This window comes from Capsella rubella, unplaced genomic scaffold (assembly GCF_000375325.1).
Source record: "Capsella rubella cultivar Monte Gargano unplaced genomic scaffold, Caprub1_0 scaffold_7, whole genome shotgun sequence".
NCBI lineage: Eukaryota > Viridiplantae > Streptophyta > Magnoliopsida > Brassicales > Brassicaceae > Capsella > Capsella rubella.
The window spans coordinates 4,042,366-4,064,924 of record NW_006238917.1 but is presented as its reverse complement, the minus strand read 5'-3'; the positions used below and the strand labels follow the sequence as shown (position 1 = coordinate 4,064,924).

The following is a 22,559-nucleotide window of genomic DNA, read 5'->3' as shown; positions in this document are numbered from 1 at the left end:
CCTCACTGAGTCTTCTTTTGTTATTACTTCCTTGTTTCACAAAAACAGGAATAAGATGATCATGGATCTCACATGTTTTGTATGGTATTCAAATATATATGTTTTCAACAAAAAGAGGAACACGAACGAAAAAGTAACACGATCATGAATGCTCTTTGTGCGAACACAAATTTAATATATTTATTTCCTTTTGCATGTTTCATTGTTTTTACTTACATAACTTCAACACATATCAACCAATCTGATCATATATTAGGTTAATAGATTAAGTTCATGTACCTCACGTATTTAGTCTAGATTTATATTCTGAACACACACGAAAAGAATACTATCACGATCATGGATATCATATAGGTTTTAGTAAACTAAACAGACAATTCTTGCCAGTAGTTGTCTCTTCAAACAGTCACACATCAACACTTCATGCCCAGCTAAACAGATGTAAAGATTCTTTAATTTCTTTTGCACCTAAAACTCTTGGAGGAAAATGTCATTGCATCTTCTTTAAGCGTTATAGCTTTCGTTATAACTACTTTGTTTCACACTTAACACTCTCTTCGTTACTTACATATTCATTACGTATGTAAAGTGTTTTAGGTGAACAAAAATGGTGATTTTATTTACATCTCCTCTCATTTATTTTACCATCCTCTGTTACTCTATCTCTGTAGTTCGCTTGTTAGCATCACCAAACCTTGTTCTCAATCTCGTTCACTCCAACCAAATACATTCCCACAAACCACCACATGTCTCCCATATCGAAGAAGCGTCCGTATCCAAAGCCAAGGGAACTGGAGATATCATCGCACACCTTTCCCCTCACGTCCCTTTCATCCCGCAAGCTTTCTTGGTGAACATATCAATAGGTAGCCCACCAATCACGCAACTTCTCCACATGGATACAGGCAGTGATCTTACGTGGCTACAATGTCGTCCTTGCATCAATTGTTATGCTCAGAGTCTTCCTATTTTCGATCCCTCTAGATCTTACACTTACCGCAAGGAATCTTGCAGAACATCTGAATACTCCATGCCTAGCTTAAGATTCAATTCAAAGACCAGATCTTGCGAGTACTCGATGAGATATATGGATGGTACAGGGAGCAAAGGCATACTAGCTAAAGATACGCTGGTGTTTAATACAATCTACGATGAGTCTTCATCAGCTTCTTTACCTAACGTAGTTTTTGGTTGTGGCCATGATAACTACGGTGATCCACTAGTAGGAACCGGCATTCTTGGTTTAGGAAATGGTGAATTCTCGTTGGTTCATAGATTCGGTACAAAATTCTCATACTGCTTTGGAAGCTTAGACGATCCTTCTTACCTTCATAACGTCTTAGTCCTAGGAGATGATGGTGCCAAAATTTTGGGAGACACAACACCCTTAGAGATTGACAATGGTTTCTATTACATTAGGATCGAAGCGATCAGCATGGGCGGAACAATGCTCCCTATCGAACCAGGGGCATTCCAACGTAATTACCGGACCGGTTTGGGCGGTACAATAATTGACACAGGAAATTCAATAACAAGCCTAGTTAAAGAAGCGTATGAGCCATTGAAGAACAAAATTGAACAAGTTTTTGATGGAAGGTTTAGGACCGCAGATGTGCATCAAGGAAGCATGTTTAAAGTGGAGTGCTACAATGGAGACTATGAGCGAGATCTGGTCGAGTCCGGATTCCCGATTGTAACGTTTCATTTATCAGATGGAGCAGAGTTGTCTTTAGATGTGAAGAGTGTGTTCATGAAGGTTGCACCAAATCTATTTTGCTTAGCCGTGACGCCGAGCACTGGTAGTTTGAACAGCATTGGTGCGACGGCTCAACAGAGTTATAACATAGGGTATGATCTCGAAGCAAAGAAGGTTTCTTTTGAGAGAATTGATTGTGGTGTCCTCTTTGATTACTGATTATAAAATTAATATCCTCTATGATCAATTATATTGTTTTTATTCAAACCATGACAATAACGTGCAAAATCTTATAGATTTAATTAATCTCAAGTATCAGACATATTTAGTAAACCTAACAGAAAATTTGCTTGCGATGCAAAAGAAAGCCCTAAAACATAGATTGGTAAACAAGAAAGAGAAAAAAGCAAGAAAGAAAAGGAAATCAATCCTCCATAGCCAATCTGTGCCGAATATGTTTAGACGCTTGGTATGCAAGTAAGCATAGTATGCTGATTTGGCATTGTCTTTGATTAGGTCACCAAAATATGCTAACTTGGCATCCTCCTTGAGTGGATCGTATTCCTCAATTTGGTTGTCATGAATTATTTGGATTTGTTCAGCGATAATGAAGCGGGGCTGAAGATTGCGAGCCTCTGAAGCTCCCACGAAAAGCATGACCAGGAAGACGATGATGATGATGAAGAAGAAGCTGATTGTTCCCAATCGAGTTGACATTGATGATATATGGCTTGGAGATACGTTCAGCTAGGGCTTTCTTTTTCCTGAGACAGAGATCACACACAAGGGTACGTGTTTATTTATATTGAGCAAAAAGTAAAATACTAAGTCCTATTTCAATTGTGATACTTATCTTTTAACAACAAAAATAAATAAATGCTGATATACTATATTGTGCTATTAATTATATAAATCTTATTAGTTATTATTACTATATTGTGCTACTAATTATTACTATATTGTTATTAATAAAAATACATGACAGTTAGTTTGGCCGTGCTATTAGACAATGTTTTTTTGTTTTGTTTTTGTTAACAAAAAAAATCAATGTTGGTCTGTCTGAATATTTTATTTATGATGTCTGAGGTCAAAACCAAAGAAAATATGGTATATATGCAAAGAAACTCTATAAACCTGTGTAGCTCTGTTTGTTTAACATTCTGAACACAAAACAAAATCGATCCAAAAAAAAATAAAAAAGAATCGGTCTAGAGTTCCCCTTTTCACAACAGTAAAGTAACAAGTGAGATATATAGCCAAAAAACAGAGTAGAGAAGAATAGAACCAACGTCTCCTTCCAACCAAATGAAGCATATTATGAGAAAAAAAATCTCACACCTCCTTAAGCTTCTAGACTTGTAGTGTTATAGCTTCAGAGTTGATATAGATTCATCTGGGTGGGGAATCGAACATTGGTCAAAGAATCTGAGTGTGTGTAGAAAAAAAAATACCCTTTATAATCACAAATGCCAAGTGACCGATCTTGTGTAATTTGAGAAGAGATCCAAGAGTTTATCGAGCGTATCCGGGTGAAATTTCCTTCCAAACAAGTAGCAAGGTCTTTTGATTCCGTTCCAGATACAAGGCATCCATATTTCTTCACCCTGTATTAATCAAATGAAAGGTGTTGCTCTGTGTCAAATCCTGGAAGAAGATCAGAGCTGAAAATATGATAGGAAAATACTGGTTTTATAAGTGCGTACCATCCCAACACTTGTGACATGTACAACAGTGTCAGTAGACTGCAGATGTAAAAATCAAAATCAGATTTCATCAGTAGATTATGGTAGAAACTGATGCATAGTGGGTAGTGTGTGGTTATATCTCAATATACCGTGAGGTTGTTTAGTAACTCGTGTGTGATATCTTCAGGCATATATGTTTTGGGATGCCACTTTCTTTCAGACCAATCAACTTGTGTTACAGTCCAGTTAGAAATCCCACTGGGATCGAGCATCTGCAACCGAAATATATAAGAAATGAAGAGAAAATAGGAATATTGTTTCTTTCTTTTTGAGCTGGAAATGAGTTCTTACATGAAAGAATGTTGGCAGGTAGTGTTCATCAGCTATGCAGTTCTTGTTGTTCTCTATGCCTGGCTGAAGAAAACAAAATGTAGAACTTGTTATTAAGGAAGAAGTACATAGGAGGGAATATGACATCTATTTAAGGGGTTTTACTGATACTCACCCCGCAGTAATCTCGGAATTTAGAGTAGTAAAGACTGTCTGCCATAGTTGCTACAGCGTGTTGTCGCTTCATGGTGAACCACTGCAAGAAGTAATTTGGGGTCAAAATTTATATTCCGGTTCATAAATATGAATGCCTGAGTTGACAGACATTTGTTGGTCTGTTACTAGTCCCTAAAGGATCTATCAGCACTGAAACAGAACCAATTCCTTATATTCCTAAGCGTTTGTTAGGTGAGCATTATTACTATTATCAATGAAAAATGTTTACCTGTGCACCCTTTCGAAAATCCTTCTTTGGAATTTCAGGCAACATGTGATTCATATGTCTGCCTACTCCATGTTGACCTGGATCATCAAAGCTGAAAAGTCCAAGGTATTTATAAGAGTTAAAGAATTTGGGAAGAAGAATGATTTGTCAATCTAATGAAACATGAGTTTTACCAGTCAACATAGCTAACATTGCTGTACATCAAGTAATTGTAAATGTATTCAAAACTCCGAAGTGGTACACAACTGCAAAACCAGAAACAGTACTCAAAAGTGTTAGGCTAATTCAGAGTGATCAATGAGAAGGGAAGCAAGAAATCAAGAAATCACCTATCAGAGAGTAAAGCAAATTGCTGGTTTGAGGGGTCTCTAAGAGCATTAGCTAATAACCGTCTCTCTGCATCAACCATTGATATTCTTCCCCACACCACCTGCAGATGATGAAAAGATTACATATATTTTTTTTCATGTTAATGAATCTTAAAAGAATATAAAGATACCAAGGAGAAAAAGGAGACAAACCTCATCACTGCGAATTTCGCGGTTGACAAAGTAACGACTGTAGTGAACTGGCCTTTCCTTTGATGCATGGATATAAACAGAGAACTTTCCTTCATGGCCCTGTGAGGAAGGACAAAATTCTAAAAAAATCAGCCAAGGAATTAAGTTCAAGAACAAACTATCTGCATATTCAAGGCCTATTCAAGTAACTAGCTGCCGTCACCAAGTAATTTACCTGGAAAAATCTGTCCCACAGCTTCTCGAAAGGCAATGTACCAGGAGTCAAGAACATGAATGCAATTTTGGAGTTCTTTCTAATAACAGGAGGTGAACTCAAGATCTCGCTAATGACAACACGAGCAGCAATCTCATCATCTGAGTATTCCCTCAGAGAAGGTGGAAGCCAATCAGCTAAAGCCTTACATCCTCTTGAAGAAATCATATAACAAGCACGTTTACTGTGATGAGGGTACATATAAGCGACAATAAAGAACAAGCTGATCAACGATAGAACCATGATGATCCAAACTCGTCTTCTTGCAGGAGGAGCACGGTGTCTAGCTCCAGGCAAAGAAGACGCCATATCACCTAAGTTCCCTACACTCCACCTTTTAACTGCCTTCATCTCATCAAAACCTTAAACTACAGAACCACGCAACACCTAAGTTCCCTAGCTGAACACTTCTGATCTAATGAGAGGATTCAAGAACCTGGAAAAAGATACACAGGAATAGAAACAAAGAATGAATATTTCAATCCAATCCAATCAAAAACATTAAATTCTACCAAAGATTAGTCCAACAACCAAGTTGTAGCAATCCACCAACAACCGAGGAAAAGTCAAACCAGCTACAAGTACAGACAATCCGAAAGAAACGTTAACACTGTCTACACGCTATTATTCGAGTCAACGAAATGCTTCACGAGATCAACGATTTCTTCAATTTTAAACGATTTTCTCGGAACTAGAAGAAGAAGAAGAAGATCAGAGTAGAACAAACGAAACCAAATCGAGAGCATTCCAGTTCCCGTTCAATTTCAGTGTCGGGAAACACATTATTCCGATCTCTTCCTTAACGACTAAACCAATCGCATCTTTCAAACAACCAAAACGAACAATCGAAATCAAAATGCGTAAACGAGAAACAATGTGAAGGAATAAGAAACCTGGAATTATCAACGGTGAAGCAGAGATCCAAGCAACAACGCAAGAGAGTCTATCTCTGAAATCCGAATCGATGTACTATCTCCGATCAAAGATCTCCGTGAAAATTCCAAAACTCTGCAGAGCTATAGGTAACACAATATAAACGTATATATATATATGTATCGCCTTTCGTATAAGGTATGGTATGTTTTTTTGTTTTTGTTTACGAACGCATGTAAAACGTCTCTTGACAGTTTCAGATTTTTTCCTTCTCACCGATTCGTTTCGTTTTTTTTGCTTTGTTTTTCAAAATTCTCTCTGATCTCTGTGTTATCTCTCTCCCGCGTGCTGGCGCTTTGAAAATGAATGAAATGCTTGAGAAAGAGCTTCAGAGAAAATGAAGATGAAGAAGACGAAGACGAAGCTACAACAAATTTGGGTTCGAAACAGGGGACGCAATTTTTTTTTTTATTTGAGGCAGAGATTATTATTTTAATTAAATAAACGTTGGCGGAAAAAAATAAACAATATTAAAACCATAATGATATAAAATGACGTGTAATTTTCCTAATGGACAGATGAGAGTGAGTGTCTTTTCCCATAGTTTTTGGACCATTGTGGCTGGCTAATTACCAAGGTTAAGTAATAGATAGTTTAGTCGTGATCTAGAGTAAATGATGTGGATTTAAATCTGTAATAAAACTTATAAATATATGTATTTACATTAAAATTAAGCTTAAAAAAAAAGAAGTAGTAAAAATCAGCATCTACTACTCGCATCGCACGTTTTATACACAGTGTCATCATCATCATCCCATGCAGTGTCCTGGCTTACCTTGGATTTATTTGGTCATCGATAGATACGTATAACAAAATATGGTCCGTTGAATCTTAATTAAACTATAACTAAAATGTCCATTTCACCCTTGATTACTCTGTTAAATATAAAAAAAAGTCATTAAAAGTCGTTGGCCAATCTGGTCTCCGTTGATGAAGTCGTCTTATGTTTGTATTTTGATTTGATCTGTAATCTAAATTAACAAATACGATTAACATTTTTTATTTCTAGTCTCATATATATACATATCACCAAATAGAAATTTTCAATATCTAGATTAGACTTGTTTGTTTGTTCTGACTTTTCGCACTGGAGACTCAATTTATAATTTGTAGACATAATTTACCAACTTGGATCCAATTTTATGTTTTTGTTATTATAGTTTGGAGGAACCTTCTTCCGGCAGACCGATTCAAGGGTAAACTCATGCATGTGTTACGAATAATATATATTAGTATATGAAAAAATATATATAGAGCAACTTGACATAAACGTCATGTGATATCTTAGCCAGACATGCATTATTTATTCTATCGTCTAAACAAAAATGATCAACGTTGTCTGAGTCGTCCATGCATTTTGCATGCACCTCCTCAGTTCCTCTCATTTCACCTCTAATTAATTAAGTATACTTTCCTTCCTTTTATTATAATTGCTATCTCAAGGTTGTTATTTGATTTGTTTTAAGATCTTTAATTCTCTTGGTTAAAAGGTAGAAAATGTTCCTTTGTATATATAAATGACATTTTACAAAATATTTATGTAATTTGTTATATACAAGGTAGAAAATTATTTAGAGACTTAACTTACAAACAGAAAATAATATTAATTATTTTTGTTAGATATTGTAATGCATAATTCCATAAAGAAAAACATAACTAACCATTAACAAATTTAGATGTTGGAAACAATTGAAGTATTCATTAAATAATTATTTTAAATTAAAATCTGAGTCAAATTACTTACATATTTGCATTATAAATAGACAATCAGTGTTGATACATATAATTTATAATTATCTCAGGCACAACAACTTGTGAAGGGCAAAAATAATGGAGAACACATCCTTACTCGTAGTTTTATTCATCTTCTTTATCATGTTTGTTTCCGGTATATATATAATCTTTATGATCTATAAGTTGTCAATGTTTGGGTTGTTCGCCGCATGTTCTATTTAATAATGATGCATATACATTACATGTTGTAGCTGTGAATCCGACTAAAGCAGATACATGCAAGGAGGGTTTAGGCACTTGCAAAAACTGCGACCAGAGATGTAAGACCAAATATGGGGCATCAAGCCAAGGCAATTGTGATGGCTCTGTTGGGTTGCTGGTGTGTACATGCCACTTTAAGTGTGGGATACATTCACCACCACCACCTTTGTCGTATCAGCCTCAAAAAACTTGCAATGGTGGAGCTGGTTTTTGTAGTAAAACCTGTAACAAAGATTGTTGTGATAGCAACTGCGCACAAAAGTATGATGGTGGTACTGGATTTTGTAACACCATTGGTCATGCTAATTTGTGCCAATGCGTGTATCCTTGCTAATACTAGTTAACGGTATTGTTGTTATTTTAGACTATTGTAACTGATCAATGGTGCGAGAATAAATAATAATAACTAATTTTTTCAATAGTATATATAATCACTATACTTATTGATATATATGTGATTGAAGTCGTTTAAATAATATCCTATAAAAAAAAACGACTACAATGTTGACCAAAAAGACTACATAAACTATCGATATTATATGTTTTAAACTAAAAACAGTATGAAGAGCCAAAAGAGAAAGTAAAAACCCCAATAGAACTGGATAAAGCAACAAGAGAATAATAGTGGAGAATAAAAAGGAAATCTTATCCCAAAATTATGATAGACTTCAAAAACATACCATAACTATTGTATTCAAGGGAATTGTATATACAGTCCAATGATTTTGTTCAAACATAATATAATGGCAAATAGATATATATATTATTAAAACTTGATCTTTCCATACTTCTATAAATAGCCTCGGTAGTCTCCCAAATTTTCACCAAGTCTATCAACAATAATTATCAGTACTTGCTAAAACAAAATTACTTTCAGAGAAGCAAAATGACCAAGCGAACTTCTTCATTTTTTCTTCCCATCATCTTCCTTGTTATGTTTGTCTTAGGTATACATTTATCTTAAACGTTCATTCATAATAGAAAACTTTACTTACGTTTCAGCGTCACTCAATTGCATATATATGCCCAATGTTATAGTTCATTCTGATGTTATAACACTGTTTATGCATATACTATAGATATTATATATGTTTCGTTTCGGCTCTATTCATTGGCATGCACATGTGCATATATCATAAGATTTCTTATACAATGTATTCATTTCTTTTAATTAAGGGGTAATATTTGGTTTGTGATCTAATGCAAAAACGGTTTTTTTGGATATATAGTTGAGCAAAATATGGGTGAGACATGCACGGCAGTTCTTGGCTCGTGTGGTGTTATTCCAGACTGTAGTGCAGCATGCAAGGCAGCATTTGGACCAACCGCACGTGGCTTTTGTGACCGTGATGGTGGTGCTGGAACATGTGTTTGCCTTCATCCTTGTTTAACTGATAATCCCCACATGTAATAGATACATATATATATGTAGTACTTTAATATCAGATGTATGAACACAATATTAATGTCAAAATTAAACGTGCTATGGTCTTTCGTTATATTTTCGAATTATATTAGAGTGCGTATATCTTTAACAATTCACAAATATACATGATCATTTTTTTTTGTTTTACATTATTTGGATCGATAAAGTCCGATTCTAACCCAATATATCATAATTCAGTAATTTATAACTAGTATGTGTATTTCCAATAGAATGTAACCACCTCACAATTTCATAAACCTTTTTAGTAGTCTCTTAATTTTTCAGATTTTATCAACTAAAATCATTATTTTTCTAATCACTTTTAAGAGAATAAAACAAAAACTAGCAATTGAGGAGAAGGAATAAATCACAGTCATATAACTTTTGGTAAAAGAATGATTTTATTCTTTTTTTTTGGTTATTGATGTATTCAAACTTGATCACTTTATAATGCTATAAATCTCGTTGCAGTAAGTAGTCTCCCATTTTTTCAAGTTTGATTAGCCAAAATCACTTTGTTAATATAAAAAATACCGTGTTAATTATTAGTTTTAAGAGAGAAAAAAAATATGGCCAAGGCCCCTTCGTCACTTGTTCTGCCCATCATCTTCCTTCTTTTATCTGTCTTAGGTATGTATATATATCAAAAGTATTGTAGTTCATTGTGATGTTAGCTTTAGATATATGTACATTTCAGCTATGTTCATTGGTCTATATCATATTCTTTTTGTTCAATATAGTCATTTCTTCTAAGTCATTTCAATATTTAACTAACCCTTATATATATATATTAAAAAAAAAAAAAATTTGTTGGATGTGTAGTTGAGCCAAATATGGGATGCATTCAAATTATAGGGAAATGCAATGCAATTCCAGATTGTAGTGCGTTATGCTGGAAATTCCTAGGACCAAATGCAAATGGTTACTGTGACAACGATGGTGCTGGTGGAACATGTATTTGTACTTACGATTGTCCAGCTTCAAAAACGCATATATGATTTCATAATTAGTACTTTGAAATATCAAAGTCTTCAAAATATACAAGTAAAAATCAAAATTCAAAGTAATGTCAAGATCATAGTTACTACAGTTTTTTTTTTTTTTTTTTTTTTTTGTATTATTGTTTGAGCAATATTTTGCAATAAAAAAATGTGATATCTGTAGAAGTTAGTTATGAGAAAATGATATTTATACTTAGATGTTAAACTTGTTCATCATAGACCAGACTTCGCTTATTTCCAATACCATCTCTTCATAATTGTATTTAAACCGACATGCTTAACGTTAAAGTATTGACGATTAATTTTTTCATATAGTATGAAATGAAATACATGTTTAAATCATATTTATAAATTATAACTAATCAACTCTAGTCTTTGAAAATATAAAACAAACATTTTTGTGAAACTAGTAAAGTATTATACTTTTAATTATGTACTTTTATTTTGTAAAATTTGACTGACTGGTTTCATAAGATCGTGTTACAGTTTCTATCATCGCCTTAATAAGCTACAACTCAAAACCAAAATCTTACCTGAAAATAATATGAAATCATAATTAAAGTCTGTTTTGACCAGAAATAATATTTTTACGGAATTTAGTTAATTTATAAGCTTATATGGATGGAAAATCAATGTTCCTTTGACCCAAAAAAAATACTAATGTTCGATTTCGATTTTTGGAAAAAGAAAACACTCACTCAGCTGAAGTTTACATTATGCATTTAAATAGATTAACGATGTCCCAATAACATACAAAAGAGCATTTTAGAAAGATATAATAAGTTGAGAAGAAAAAAAGAAACGTGAAACGTGAAAATATGGAGAGGATGACATCTCTTGTCCTCATTGTTAACTTATTTATCATATTTACCTCAGGTATAATTATATCTTCTTCATATCTTTCAACTGTTATGTTTTAAAAAAAAAAATCATTAAACACTTTTTTTACAGTTTCCCATGTTTTAATTGAAATATATTTATATGATCAGAATTAGCAAATTTTTCTTGCACATTTTCACTTAACTTCGGTATAGGGATTCGATCATTTATTTCGTGAAAGAAATAAAATAAGCCATGAAATTTTGGATAAATAAATATTAATATGATAGTGATAGTGAAAATTTTTAGAAGAATAACACATTCAAGATTTAATATGTCTTAACCATAAAAAAATACACATCTGATTATATATATATATATATATATATATATATATTAAATCTAAAGCTATATACAATGTTACAGTTTTGAATCAGGTTAGCGCAAAAGAATGTATAGATGGATTAGGCACATGTGAAAACTGCGACCAGAGATGCAAAACCAAGCATGGAAAATCGAGCGAAAGCAGCTGTGAACGCAGTATTGGGATGCCGATTCCGTTTTGCACGTGCTACTACCAATGTGGTGGATTCTCATCACCACCACCACCATCCCCGGAAATATGTAACGGTGGAGGTGGCATATGTAGTCAAAGATGTCCCGAAACATGTTGTGATATAAACTGCGCACACAAATATAAGGGTGGACATGGTTTTTGTAACACTTTTGGTATATTTAGTTTGTGCCAATGCGAATACCCTTGTTAAAGTCGGTTGACAAAATTGTTAAAAGTATTTTCCACTATTATTATTGTAACTTTCAGTAATGCTATAATATATTTATTAGTCGTTGATATATATAATGTTATGCCCAATAAGAAAAGCAATATTTAATGATATGGTTGGTGTACATTAACATCATCATATTACTATGATTTTAAAATTAATTTTTTTTTGATGTTTTACGTTTATAAACAAAATAAGATTTGTGAATGCTATTATTTGATTAGATATAATGAGCATAAATAAACCTAGACTCTTTAGATGAATTAAATTAGGATGAACAAAAAAATATTTACCAAAAAAAACTAGAATGTATAATATCAATATAAGAAAAAACTTAACCTTATCGGTAGATACTTAGTTTGACTGGATACTAGTATATAAACTTGAAAGATATTGGTAATGAGATTTATTTCTGAAACTTTCCCATACTATAATACTATATATTCACATTTCTTGATTGATCTTGTTGTATAACCAAATAGTACATATTAGTATCTCAGTAATCAAGCAAATATACAAAAGCATGGCAAAGTCACCTTCACTTCTTCTACCTATCATCTTCCTCGTTATGTTTGTGTTGGGTACGCAACATTCAAACCAAAGATCATGTTTTATATGATCGATCGCTTTTCTTAATATTCTGACTATAATTACTCTACTTATGTTGTTATCTATATATGAATTTGTTTTTGGTTGGGTACAGTTGAAAAGAGTACGGTGACAGGATGTCTTACGTTCATCGGGATGTGCAAGAGGGACATAAAAGACTGTTCTTTATCGTGCAAGTCAGAGTTTGGACCAACCGCCGGTGGTTTATGCGACAAAGGGAGTAATGCTGGACAGTGTATTTGCACTTACCCTTGTCCGGCTAATAAAGCTCATGTAGTTAAAAATTCAAGTCCTAAGTATTAGATGCTTTGTTTGTCGAAAACATCATAAACTTATTTCCAATATTCTACGTATGGATAAAATATTATGTATTTAATTCATTAGTTTTGCCGTTCAAAAATTGAAATTTAAAAACAATATTTTATTTTTAATCAAAAATATTTTATTTTGCTAAGTTCAAAACAAGTAATACCATAACCGATTACATTGACATGCACAGTTCAAAACTTATTATATCTCATTTGGCTGGTGATCACTATTCAATACGAGCACAGCTTGTCATTTCATTTTTTAGGTTTTTTTCAAAAAAAATCATCCGATCCACTCGCGTTAATCACCGAATATAGCGAATAACATTTATATTTGTTTGAATTTTTAACATCGCAATATATAAAAACAGTGAACATCCAGTAGTAATAATTTATTTATTATGTGCTAGTTCTGCCACATATTCTAAATTGATACATGAAAAAGAAAGACAATGGGTCCATAGGTTTTGCTTAGTATAGAAAAATTGAAATAGTTTTTTTTTGGTAAAAATTGAAATAGTTATTTGCAAGGATATTCACATTTGCACAAATTAGAATGGCCAATGTTGTCACAAAATCCAGTTCCTTGGTTATACTTATCCGCACACTGTTGGTTGCAACAAGGAGAACCACATGGACCACACAAGCCAGCTCCACCATAGCATTGCGGACCAGTTGGACACGGGTAAAAACAATAGCATAGTTGAGCCTTGATGTCGCAACTGCCTTCGCCTTTTGGTCCATGCTTGGCCTTACATCTCTCAGTACATCGCTCGCAAAGACCATGATCCAGACGCTCCATGCATGTCTTCGCCTTCACCTTGTTTTCTACTGTAAAATAATTTTGTCAAAATTTGAGAAAAAAAGCAACAAAAGAATCATTGTACAGGGAAAAGAAACAACTCTTGGATTTTATAAAAAAAAAAATAATAACCAAAGATTACCGGAAGCAAGCATGATAAAGAATATGATGAAAACCAGTAGTGAAAATGCCTTCTCCATATTTTTTTCTTATTTTTCTTTCTTCAACAAATTGGTTGAGACAATTAGTAGTAATAACAACAGAACATATAGTTGCTCTATATATATAGTGTTATTCACCAATAAATATCATTAAGTTTACAATTTTATAGAAGTTTTGATTTCAAATCAACTATTCATAAATTTTATTTAGAAGTCAAACATTATCTTACTCATAAGGTTTAAAATATTTGAAGTCAAAATTTTTGAACAAGCTATAAATGGATATCCATATTTCCTGAATAATGTCAGTTATATAGAATTTGTAACTTATACAGAGTTTTAATGACTTTAAATGTAATGTATAATCTATTAATATTCAGTCAAGATTTTATTCAACTCTTTTAAAGTTTGGTGTTATTAGTTATTGATTTGTAAATAGTCTTTTAAAATCTTAATAAATATGGGGTTATTGGATTCATACTCTTATAAAGTTATTAAAAGTTTATATTATTCAATTAAAACAAAAGAATCTCTTATTGTTGATGAATTAAATTATTAGGTTATTGGTTTATGATTTTCAACAATTTTCTTAACAAAATAAATTAAAATAGAGAGATTGTTTCAAAGACTTTTCAAGACTATAGAAATATAATCAACAAGATTACATAAAACTCTCTAACAATCATTTAGAATATTTATTAATTATTTTAACAAAATCATCTAAAGTCTTTATAAACTAGAATAAAAAAAAAAAACCCTAATTAGTCTATATAGGATTACGTAACGCCCCAACAAAAAATTGCATAAAAGGATATGTAGCTAAAAGAAAAGAAAAAGTCCATTACAATATACTGATATCATTAGAAATTTGGGACATCTTATATAAACCGTCGTACTATTTATTTATTTTTGACATCAAATCATCTTTGGGAGTCCATTTTATCACTGGACCTCGGGTTAGCTTGGAGTAAGTTTGATTGGTTTTTGGAAATCATATTTGAAGACAAGCGATAGTGGTTGTTAAGAGTTAGAACTAAATATGTCGTGATGGGCTAATTCTATTCGATTCCTATTCGTAATAAACCCAATTTGAATATAGGTATTAAAAATTCCAAATTATCAATAGGCCCATATATATATTAGAAGATATCGAGAACAACAACACTTGTTCTCGATTGCTTTTTCAAACGATCACCGATGGAAATCTGATGGCATGAATTTTCTTACTCTAGTTAATTACACAAAATATATTATTCTATTGTTGCTTAAGTTTAGCATTATGAAATTTATTCGCGCGGTGGTGGTTGTAAATCTCGAGATTAGTATCATATAATTTTAGGTTAGAATTGGGGGACACGTGGATGGAGAAAAGAACGTGGAAGAGAAGACAATGACAGATTTGAGAAGATTAATATATATATAAATATAAAAGAGTGAAATGAAGATTGAAGAGAGGGACACATGCATTGATGTATCTTCACGTAAAGAAAGGCCCTTCCGAGTTGGCATTTCCTTGCCTCACGAATCTTTGTCTACCTCGTGCCCTCTTTTTAATTCTCTTGTCTTCTTCTTTTCTTTTTTTTTTCTTTCTTTGTTTCTTTGTTTACGTATGAAGAGAAAGAAAGGAAAAAAAAATTGGTGCCACAACGTTCGCTACTCTGTCTCTTCTCTCCCTCTTTGACTTTTGTCACACTTGTCTCTATCGATAATCGTCTTTTAACTCAACCATGGTTCACAAAGCAAAACCCTAATAATGTTTATGATCACACAGTTGATTAACTTGAATTCTTTGATTAATTTAATGATTAATCTAATTCTAAATCAAGAATCTCCACCCCCATGTATCTCTCGTTTTTTGCTGTTTGTTTTCTCTTATATATATATGATCTTGTTGGGATTGTGAATTGTGAACATGTGTGGTTCAAGAGTCAACTTCGGACGTAAGAGTTGTCACATAAATCACTTTTGAATTATGATTGTTAAACCCTTTATTTGATTATTTTATGCATTAATGTGTTATATACTCTTTTAATATACAATGTTCATACTACCTCCTAATCTGGTTCCTTTTTACATCTACTCAGATCATGACATGTGACTGGATTTAATTAAAACATCTCCTTTTTTCGTGTGTTTACACACTTCATGATGTCCATCACTCTCAACTAACAGTCTTAATATTTTTTTGTATCCATGTTGATGTTGTAGATCGCTAGCTAACGCGTCTGATTGAATTCTATGAAAGAGATTATATATTGACACAAAACTAGAACTTTAATCATACAGAATTCCTGAATTTAGATCGAATCGTACTTGATAACTTTGTTGTATTCTTATCAATGACACTTCTTTTTAGAGGACACTAGTACACTAGTTTGGAGCAGGAAAAGTGAGTATGGCTATGTAGGTTTAAAGACTAAAAAGTAAATAAAGTGCTAGAACTTTTGTCTTCTACATTAAATAAGAAGAGAAGAAAAAAGTGACTTTAGTTAGAAACTACATTTGACTTTGAGGACCAAGAAGAAGCCAATATGTACAGTACTTTTACAAATACTTTAAATTAGGAGGCTGAAGCTGATATGGAATTTTCGTTTTGTATACAATTTGGAATAAATAGAAATATAATATATAGTTTTTTTTTTTGGGAGGAGTTAATAAATGAAAAGTGGGAGATCCAACTTAAACTTAGGGTGTTGCGGACTTTGTGTTTTGTCAAACATAGGATCCGACCGTTGTTTGGTGTGCATGTGCATAGAGACATGACCCTCGCATCACCCTAACTAATTGTCTTCCTGATTTTTATTACTTTTCATACCTCTCAACAACTTTATATGAATCTCAAGAAATAAATATAATATTGTGTGGAATATATTCAAATCCATAAAAAAAACATACACCATTTTCACTTTGTGCTGCAGCCAATGCTTGTTGTAGCATATTTCTGGTTTTCGTTAGAACATATGTTTAGAATGGATCGTGATGTCTTACAACTTTGTTAAGTAAGGTCATATATGCGTAAGAATTGATAGGATGAGCTCAATTATATAAAAGACCATTATGTATAGTATAAACATATTTTGACGAAGAATCTATTTTTATTTGCAAATAGATTGTGAATTGCATTGCATTTTGGAAAATTACAGAATCCAAAAAAGTGGAACCAAAATAAATTAAAAAAAAAAAAAAAAAGCTTAAAGATTAAAGATTTGTCTTTGACTTCCAAGCTCCAAGAAAACACCTCTGCCAAATTTATATTACAACGCTCTCGCTTCCTTGTTCAGTCAGAATCGTCAATCTCCGAGCTGTCTTCAAGAACTCACTGCAAGAGTTGATCAAACATTTTATTAGATGTCTTGCTTCGTCAATATATATTATGAAAACAACATATGGCAATCTTCTCTTTATTAATAATGTACCTGAAAGGTTCGTTTCCAGGGTATTTGATGGCTCCTGATGCATCCTTATAGAGAACAGAGCTCAACATCTCAGACTTTTTGATCCCAAACATGTCTGACAGTTTCCGGCTCAATTCGTCATACGAACCAAGAACCGATAGGTCTAAGGTTCTACCTACTTCGTCCGACTCCATAAACACTTTACAATGCCCTGTTTCCAAACCCGATGCATCATGAACTTTCTTGGAGCAAGGTGATCCTTCGTCTGACGAAGATAAGTCCCTTCCCGCAATGCCGTTGTTCTGGTTTGATCCGCCTGATGAAATCTGCGTTTTCTCTACGTTTGCGGTGTCCGTTGATCCTTTTTCTGATAGCTGCTCTTCGGGTAGTATGAGCTTTCCGAACAATACAATGTGGGACTTTTTAGATGCGGTATCATTGCATGGTGTTGTCCCCATTGTCAAAAAGCAAAAGCCTTTCTCGTTTTTGCTATCGATGTTTCGCAACCCGAGAGAAGGAGAAAGAGGGAGAGATGATGGAGGTGGTGGAGGTGGTCTATTTAAGTAGTAATGGTGGAGATCCGAAGATGATAACCCGTAGTACTGATGAGCATTATGCCTGGCTCCCTGTAAACCCACGGGAACATTGTCCAGAACAGAGCTTAACGGGCTTGATCTGATGAGGGGATTGCTTGGGAATGAAGGTATTGGGATCGAATTGATCAGATTGTTGTAATCCGGATGCTGAGGTAGCCGCATCTTTTTCCTCGGTGGCGAAAACGACGTAAGCGGGATCGGATGTACGTTGGATACCAATTCCACTAACCACGGGTTAACCCGCTTCACATTCTGGAGTAAGTCTGGCTCATCCCACGCCACCTGAAACCACACAAAATGCAACCATTAAGTCTATTATCTAACTAGAAAGAGACTACAAAGCAAAGGATGAAACTTTTGGAGGCTTACCTGTAGAAGCCGCCAAGGAGAGTTAGGCCAACGGATAGGATCAGAGACGTTAACAGCCGAAACAGTCCCCATGAACCAGCTAATCCGAGACGAATCTTCAGTCTCAAAAGCCATTTTAAACCTCATACCGGAGCACCAAGGAATCCGCATTGCAGCTCTAGCATCCAATGCCTTGACACAAAACTCCGAAGTGCTAGCCCTCGGATAGTACACAACCTCAAACGGTCTTCCGCTAATAGCGAGAGTGGCTGCTTCTATAACAGATTCAGCCGTCACTTTTCCTTTTCTATCCGCAAGCGAACAATTACTTCTCCTCAAAGTATTGCTTTCATCTTCCCTTAAAAGAGAAGAGTAGCCACAGCTCCCTCCGATGGGATTCCAACCAGCTGAATATTCAGGTCCATTACCAATCCCTCCTCTCTTAGCCCTCCTAATACCTACACAAAGATCTCCATTCTCAGCTCTCATGAAGACAATAGAGTCTCCCGCCACAAGCTTCTTCTGGTTCACGAAATTACTCCACCCGGTAGTGAGAAGATGCCGGCGAGGCGTCCCTCTATAGATATGCCTAAACTTCCAAACATCCCCATGAACATCTTTGGCAAGAATCGTCTGAACCGGTGGCTCGGCATTATAATCCAATCTCGGGAAGATCGTTTCAGCGCAATAACGAGGAACAGAGAACCCTCCACCGTTATTAGCATCAGACTGAGTAAGAGTCTTAGCAAAAGAAGGCGTTTTCTCACTATTACTCTCGAAACCGTTACTATCGTCGCCATCAGTATACTCATGATCAACATAATCATCTTCTTTCAAAGGAATAAGCCTAAGTTTTGCGAAAACCTCGTCCGATTCAGCATCAGCCATATACTTAATAGCCAAAACACGACACAAGACCATGGGATGAATAGGCATGTTACCGAAATCGACACAATCGTAAGCGTTTTCGGCGTGGCCTTGAGGGAAGTAGAAGACTTTAGAGTTCATAGGAGGCATACGAACCATACCACCAGCACATGCATGCCATAGTTGAGGATCTAAACCTTTCTCTGATCCACCTTTCAGCGGATTCATAACATTTATCATTTTTTTTTTAACACCAGTCTTGCTGCAAACAAAAACAAATAAATGTATCAAGCTTTTGAATAAACAGAGTGGTGTATTAATCAAACAGAACAACACAAAAGAAAAGCAAAACAATCACAGTTCAAAAATGCAATTTTATAGCAACTTAAAAATCTTAAGTCCTTTGTATCAGTCAACTCTACCTAACGAACCAGATTTTCCCGGAAAATTAAAGAAAAAAAAAAAGTTCCTAGAAAGACCGACAAAAAGGTTCATTTCAGATAGAAAGAAGATTTCAAATATCAAATCTCCGGAAAAAAACTCATAAAATATATCAGAAAACACACAAATTTATAAAACTATTATCCAATAAGAAAATAGAGAAAAAGACCACAAATTTAGAAACTTAAGTTAGAATTAGAAAATAGCTAAGCTTAAATGATTTGTGTTGCGAAGCAGACAAAAGCAAAAGAGATACAGATCGGTCTTTAACAAACAAACCAAAACCACACATAAGAACAGTACAACAAACTAAGACCAAAATATAAAATAAGATTGAACAATAGAGTCATCATATCCACAAAACCCAAATCAAATTAACACCGAATCGATTGGAAAAAAGGAAATAAAGAAATTGAAATTGATCAAACAGAGAAAAAGATAAAAGAGAGACAAAATTAAAATTTTTATGAAAAAAGGAACCTGAAACAGTGGCAGATCTGAACAAACGAGCGAAGATTCAGAAAAAAAACCAATCTTGGTTTGGTGAGAATCTGAAGATTCCTCAGCTGGTTTTGCTGCTTGAGAATCGGATAAGGAAGTTTTTTCACTTTTGCACAAAGAAAAATGGGAAAAAAGGAGTTCGTATATATGAAGGAAACAGCTTTGGGCTCTTCTGCCTAAAAATTTATAAAATTAAATTAAAAACATAAAATTATTATTTTTATTATTATCTCTTTTTTCTCAACTTACATTAACTCTTTCACATGTCCTTTTTTTTTATTAGTATTATTTTCTTCTCTATTTAAGTTAATAAAAAAAATATTAATCCAGAATTTTTAAATTGAAAGCCCAAAAAAGGTAACAATTTGGTAAGTCAAACCCTTGATTCCGGGCATAAAATTCGACAATACGGACTGTGAAATTATATATATTAAAAAAATATACTACTGTTACTGTTTTATTTTAAAAAAATAAATAGACATATGAGTTAAAGAGTTGAATCGCGCACGTGACGGATCCGCACGTGTCGTCGGTGCTTCCGACATATCTCCTATAAATCTGATTAGAAGCATCTAATTAATTAACTATTCAAAGCAAGTTTAAACTCTTTTTTTTTTTTTGACTAAGCCACATTAATTGTTGTTCGATTAAACTAAATTTTTACAGTTTTGGTTTGGTAATCCCAATATCATTGTATTTATTATTTTGTAGCTTATTGTTTACGAAACACGATATTTTTGTTGATAACCATGTAAGCAATTTGCTGTTGCTTACCATGTTTATTAGTAATATAATTAATATCACTGTCTTCAAACTAAACAAAAATAAATACAGTATAAATATCCAAGTCAAATTGGCACATTAATCTAAAATGGTAGAGAAATTCGGACATATGATTATGTTAAACCTGAATTTATCAAATGATCTAGACAAGCATAGGGAATTAGAGATTAAAAGGTATATATATTTATTTCTCTAGTCAATTTAAACGATGTTCTAAGACAGTATTGGTTTAATGAATGGTCATATACGTATATACCTCTCTGGCTCTTACTATTTCACTAAGGAGATTTATATAGTGACTTATCCTAAAATGTTGTAATTGTACCCCATATATGATATATCCAAACAAGATAGATATTATACAAAAAAAAAAAAAAAAGATTGATATTATACATACATATGTGAGTATACGACGATCATCATATCAAGGCTCAATAAATTTCCGCATGTGTCATGTATTTTTTTGTCGTAAGAGTTAGCTTTCCCATTAATACCAAGAGTTTTGATCTTTCTAGGCCATACGTTAACAAAAAATTCAATATCCGATTTATATACACAAGATTACGGACGTAGCTGTTGCACTTGTGAACTATCTCGTAATAAATTCATGCAAATTTGCGTGATTTCACTTATCAATTTTTTAAAAACTTTTTTATTTTACGTAAAAACATATTTCTAACAGTGATTTTATTAGGTTACACTTTTCTATCAACACTTCTTTGTCAGAGTTCAATGTTTATACACCCAATTGATCACATATTTATATATATAAAACATATCTCAAAAGGGGAATTCTCTTAAAGTAATACTAATTTTCATATGTGAGAAACTAGAAGGCCGGTTAGGATTGTGTAGTGTAGCTTTTTTTACTTTTAGTAATTGTTATATATTAGTATTAAACAAAAAAAAACTAATGCATAGAAGAATTATAAGTTAATCCGGGATTACTATTCCCATTTCAACATTTCAAGAGTACTAAAATCGTAATATGAAAATGGGAATGATGATAAGAAACTAAAATAATGAATAATTGTAAACATATTTGACCGGAGGACATAGCACGTGCGACTAACCATGGTTAAGTTATTTGAAGTGTGTCTGTCTGTGCATATATAATGTTTTGTCAACACCACAGACTCTCCTTGTCAATAGTTAATACGTGTGTCTCCATTTATGTTAATCCAGTAATTATTTTGCATGTCACAAAGGGCAGATTTGGCTCTCCAACCTAAACCACCGGATCTGATCTGATTGTCCTCTTAACTCCTCCAGATTTGCTTATCACATTTTGCATGTAATACTCTTCTTAGTCCATACACCTTTTATGTTTCATCGGTTATCTTATCTTAGCATATATGGGTAATGTGTTTAAGATTTGGACTCGACTCACTTAAGGTTTAACTTTTGGAAAACTTGGGCTTGCTGTGGCCTCAATCTACAGAGGTTTGTTCAATTCTAATTTTTATTTTGAACAAGAGAGATTATAAAAACATAATTTTTTGTTTTTTCACAAATAAATTATGGAGGTTATTTATATAAATAGGTATGAAAGAAAATGGTAGATGATGATAAATGGAAAAGCTAAAAAGAGAAAAGAAAGCTAAAAACAAGAAAGAGCGTAAATGAAAAGCGACCTTTTAAGGAGGAGACATATAAAGACATGAAATTGGGATCAGACACAAACAGTCGTTATAGACATTGACTCTCTCTTGTCCTTTTCTTTCTCCCCTTTTGTCTTCACAAATTTTTTTCGATGGACTTTTGATTTTTATATACAGTATGAAGGAAGAGATAGAGAAAGATATTTTCTTATCTAGAAACTAAAAAGGCTTTCTTTATTTTGGACTCGGACCAACCCA

The 22,559-nt window shown here is 33.4% G+C and overlaps 8 protein-coding genes across 8 annotated transcripts; 4 read left to right on the top strand and 4 right to left on the bottom strand.

Annotated features, from left to right (window-relative positions):
• The first annotated feature begins 607 nt into the window (after positions 1-607).
• Positions 608-1,915, top strand: LOC17878008 (aspartyl protease UND). Its single transcript, XM_006285384.1, has one exon. The coding sequence runs from the start codon at positions 608-610 to the stop codon at positions 1,913-1,915; it is 1,308 nt and encodes a 435-aa protein (XP_006285446.1).
• Positions 1,916-1,927: 12 nt separating this feature from the next.
• On the bottom strand, positions 1,928-2,456 carry LOC17880174. The gene has a single exon (XM_006282451.2). The coding sequence runs from the start codon at positions 2,411-2,413 to the stop codon at positions 2,012-2,014; it is 402 nt and encodes a 133-aa protein (XP_006282513.1). The 5' UTR covers positions 2,414-2,456; the 3' UTR covers positions 1,928-2,011.
• A 327-nt stretch (positions 2,457-2,783) lies between these two features.
• LOC17880657 lies at positions 2,784-6,194 on the bottom strand. Its single transcript, XM_006285798.2, has 11 exons — positions 5,824-6,194; positions 4,892-5,366; positions 4,678-4,776; positions 4,486-4,586; positions 4,330-4,401; positions 4,157-4,247; positions 3,887-3,967; positions 3,733-3,795; positions 3,531-3,653; positions 3,400-3,438; positions 2,784-3,300 (listed from the first exon to the last, which is right to left on the bottom strand). Exons 2-11 carry the CDS (start codon positions 5,279-5,281, stop codon positions 3,157-3,159), a joined length of 1,203 nt encoding a protein of 400 aa, XP_006285860.1. The 5' UTR covers positions 5,282-5,366; positions 5,824-6,194; the 3' UTR covers positions 2,784-3,156.
• Positions 6,195-8,744: 2,550 nt separating this feature from the next.
• Positions 8,745-9,269, top strand: LOC17880233 (defensin-like protein 171). Its single transcript, XM_006285337.1, has 2 exons — positions 8,745-8,805; positions 9,088-9,269. Exons 1-2 carry the CDS (start codon positions 8,745-8,747, stop codon positions 9,267-9,269), a joined length of 243 nt encoding a protein of 80 aa, XP_006285399.1.
• A 584-nt stretch (positions 9,270-9,853) lies between these two features.
• On the top strand, positions 9,854-10,282 carry LOC17879680 (defensin-like protein 173). Its single transcript, XM_006285114.1, has 2 exons — positions 9,854-9,914; positions 10,107-10,282. Exons 1-2 carry the CDS (start codon positions 9,854-9,856, stop codon positions 10,280-10,282), a joined length of 237 nt encoding a protein of 78 aa, XP_006285176.1.
• Positions 10,283-11,103: 821 nt separating this feature from the next.
• Positions 11,104-11,871, top strand: LOC17878647 (defensin-like protein 182). The gene is made up of 2 exons (XM_006285786.1): positions 11,104-11,161; positions 11,531-11,871. The coding sequence occupies exons 1-2, from the start codon at positions 11,104-11,106 to the stop codon at positions 11,869-11,871; spliced, it is 399 nt and encodes a 132-aa protein (XP_006285848.1).
• A 1,410-nt stretch (positions 11,872-13,281) lies between these two features.
• On the bottom strand, positions 13,282-13,857 carry LOC17879970 (defensin-like protein 183). The gene is made up of 2 exons (XM_006285701.2): positions 13,751-13,857; positions 13,282-13,637 (listed from the first exon to the last, which is right to left on the bottom strand). Exons 1-2 carry the CDS (start codon positions 13,806-13,808, stop codon positions 13,327-13,329), a joined length of 369 nt encoding a protein of 122 aa, XP_006285763.1. The 5' UTR covers positions 13,809-13,857; the 3' UTR covers positions 13,282-13,326.
• Positions 13,858-16,844: 2,987 nt separating this feature from the next.
• On the bottom strand, positions 16,845-20,034 carry LOC17880728 (auxin response factor 16). The gene is made up of 4 exons (XM_023779422.1): positions 19,897-20,034; positions 18,130-19,237; positions 17,186-18,042; positions 16,845-17,088 (listed from the first exon to the last, which is right to left on the bottom strand). Exons 2-4 carry the CDS (start codon positions 19,213-19,215, stop codon positions 17,019-17,021), a joined length of 2,013 nt encoding a protein of 670 aa, XP_023635190.1. The 5' UTR covers positions 19,216-19,237; positions 19,897-20,034; the 3' UTR covers positions 16,845-17,018.
• Between the last annotated feature and the right edge of the window lie 2,525 nt (positions 20,035-22,559).

What these genes read in the sequence shown, in the direction of transcription:
- LOC17878008 (XM_006285384.1), top strand. Translation starts at nt 608, where the DNA reads ATGGTGATTTTATTTACATCTCCTCTCATTTATTTTACCATCCTCTGT.
- LOC17880174 (XM_006282451.2), bottom strand. Translation starts at nt 2,413, where the DNA reads ATGTCAACTCGATTGGGAACAATCAGCTTCTTCTTCATCATCATCATC.
- LOC17880657 (XM_006285798.2), bottom strand. Translation starts at nt 5,281, where the DNA reads ATGAAGGCAGTTAAAAGGTGGAGTGTAGGGAACTTAGGTGATATGGCG. An exon ending in GCGAAATTCGCAGTGATGAG is followed by an intron (nt 4,587 to 4,677) that starts GTTTGTCTCCTT and finishes CATCATCTGCAG; the next exon opens with GTGGTGTGGGGAAGAATATC. An exon ending in ACCTGCCAACATTCTTTCAT is followed by an intron (nt 3,654 to 3,732) that starts GTAAGAACTCAT and finishes TTTCGGTTGCAG; the next exon opens with ATGCTCGATCCCAGTGGGAT.
- LOC17880233 (XM_006285337.1), top strand. Translation starts at nt 8,745, where the DNA reads ATGACCAAGCGAACTTCTTCATTTTTTCTTCCCATCATCTTCCTTGTT. An exon ending in CCTTGTTATGTTTGTCTTAG is followed by an intron (nt 8,806 to 9,087) that starts GTATACATTTAT and finishes TTGGATATATAG; the next exon opens with TTGAGCAAAATATGGGTGAG.
- LOC17879680 (XM_006285114.1), top strand. Translation starts at nt 9,854, where the DNA reads ATGGCCAAGGCCCCTTCGTCACTTGTTCTGCCCATCATCTTCCTTCTT. An exon ending in CCTTCTTTTATCTGTCTTAG is followed by an intron (nt 9,915 to 10,106) that starts GTATGTATATAT and finishes TTGGATGTGTAG; the next exon opens with TTGAGCCAAATATGGGATGC.
- LOC17878647 (XM_006285786.1), top strand. Translation starts at nt 11,104, where the DNA reads ATGGAGAGGATGACATCTCTTGTCCTCATTGTTAACTTATTTATCATA. An exon ending in ATTTATCATATTTACCTCAG is followed by an intron (nt 11,162 to 11,530) that starts GTATAATTATAT and finishes ACAATGTTACAG; the next exon opens with TTTTGAATCAGGTTAGCGCA.
- LOC17879970 (XM_006285701.2), bottom strand. Translation starts at nt 13,808, where the DNA reads ATGGAGAAGGCATTTTCACTACTGGTTTTCATCATATTCTTTATCATG. An exon ending in CTTTATCATGCTTGCTTCCG is followed by an intron (nt 13,638 to 13,750) that starts GTAATCTTTGGT and finishes ATTATTTTACAG; the next exon opens with TAGAAAACAAGGTGAAGGCG.
- LOC17880728 (XM_023779422.1), bottom strand. Translation starts at nt 19,215, where the DNA reads ATGATAAATGTTATGAATCCGCTGAAAGGTGGATCAGAGAAAGGTTTA. An exon ending in CTCCTTGGCGGCTTCTACAG is followed by an intron (nt 18,043 to 18,129) that starts GTAAGCCTCCAA and finishes GTGTGGTTTCAG; the next exon opens with GTGGCGTGGGATGAGCCAGA. An exon ending in CCTGGAAACGAACCTTTCAG is followed by an intron (nt 17,089 to 17,185) that starts GTACATTATTAA and finishes CAACTCTTGCAG; the next exon opens with TGAGTTCTTGAAGACAGCTC.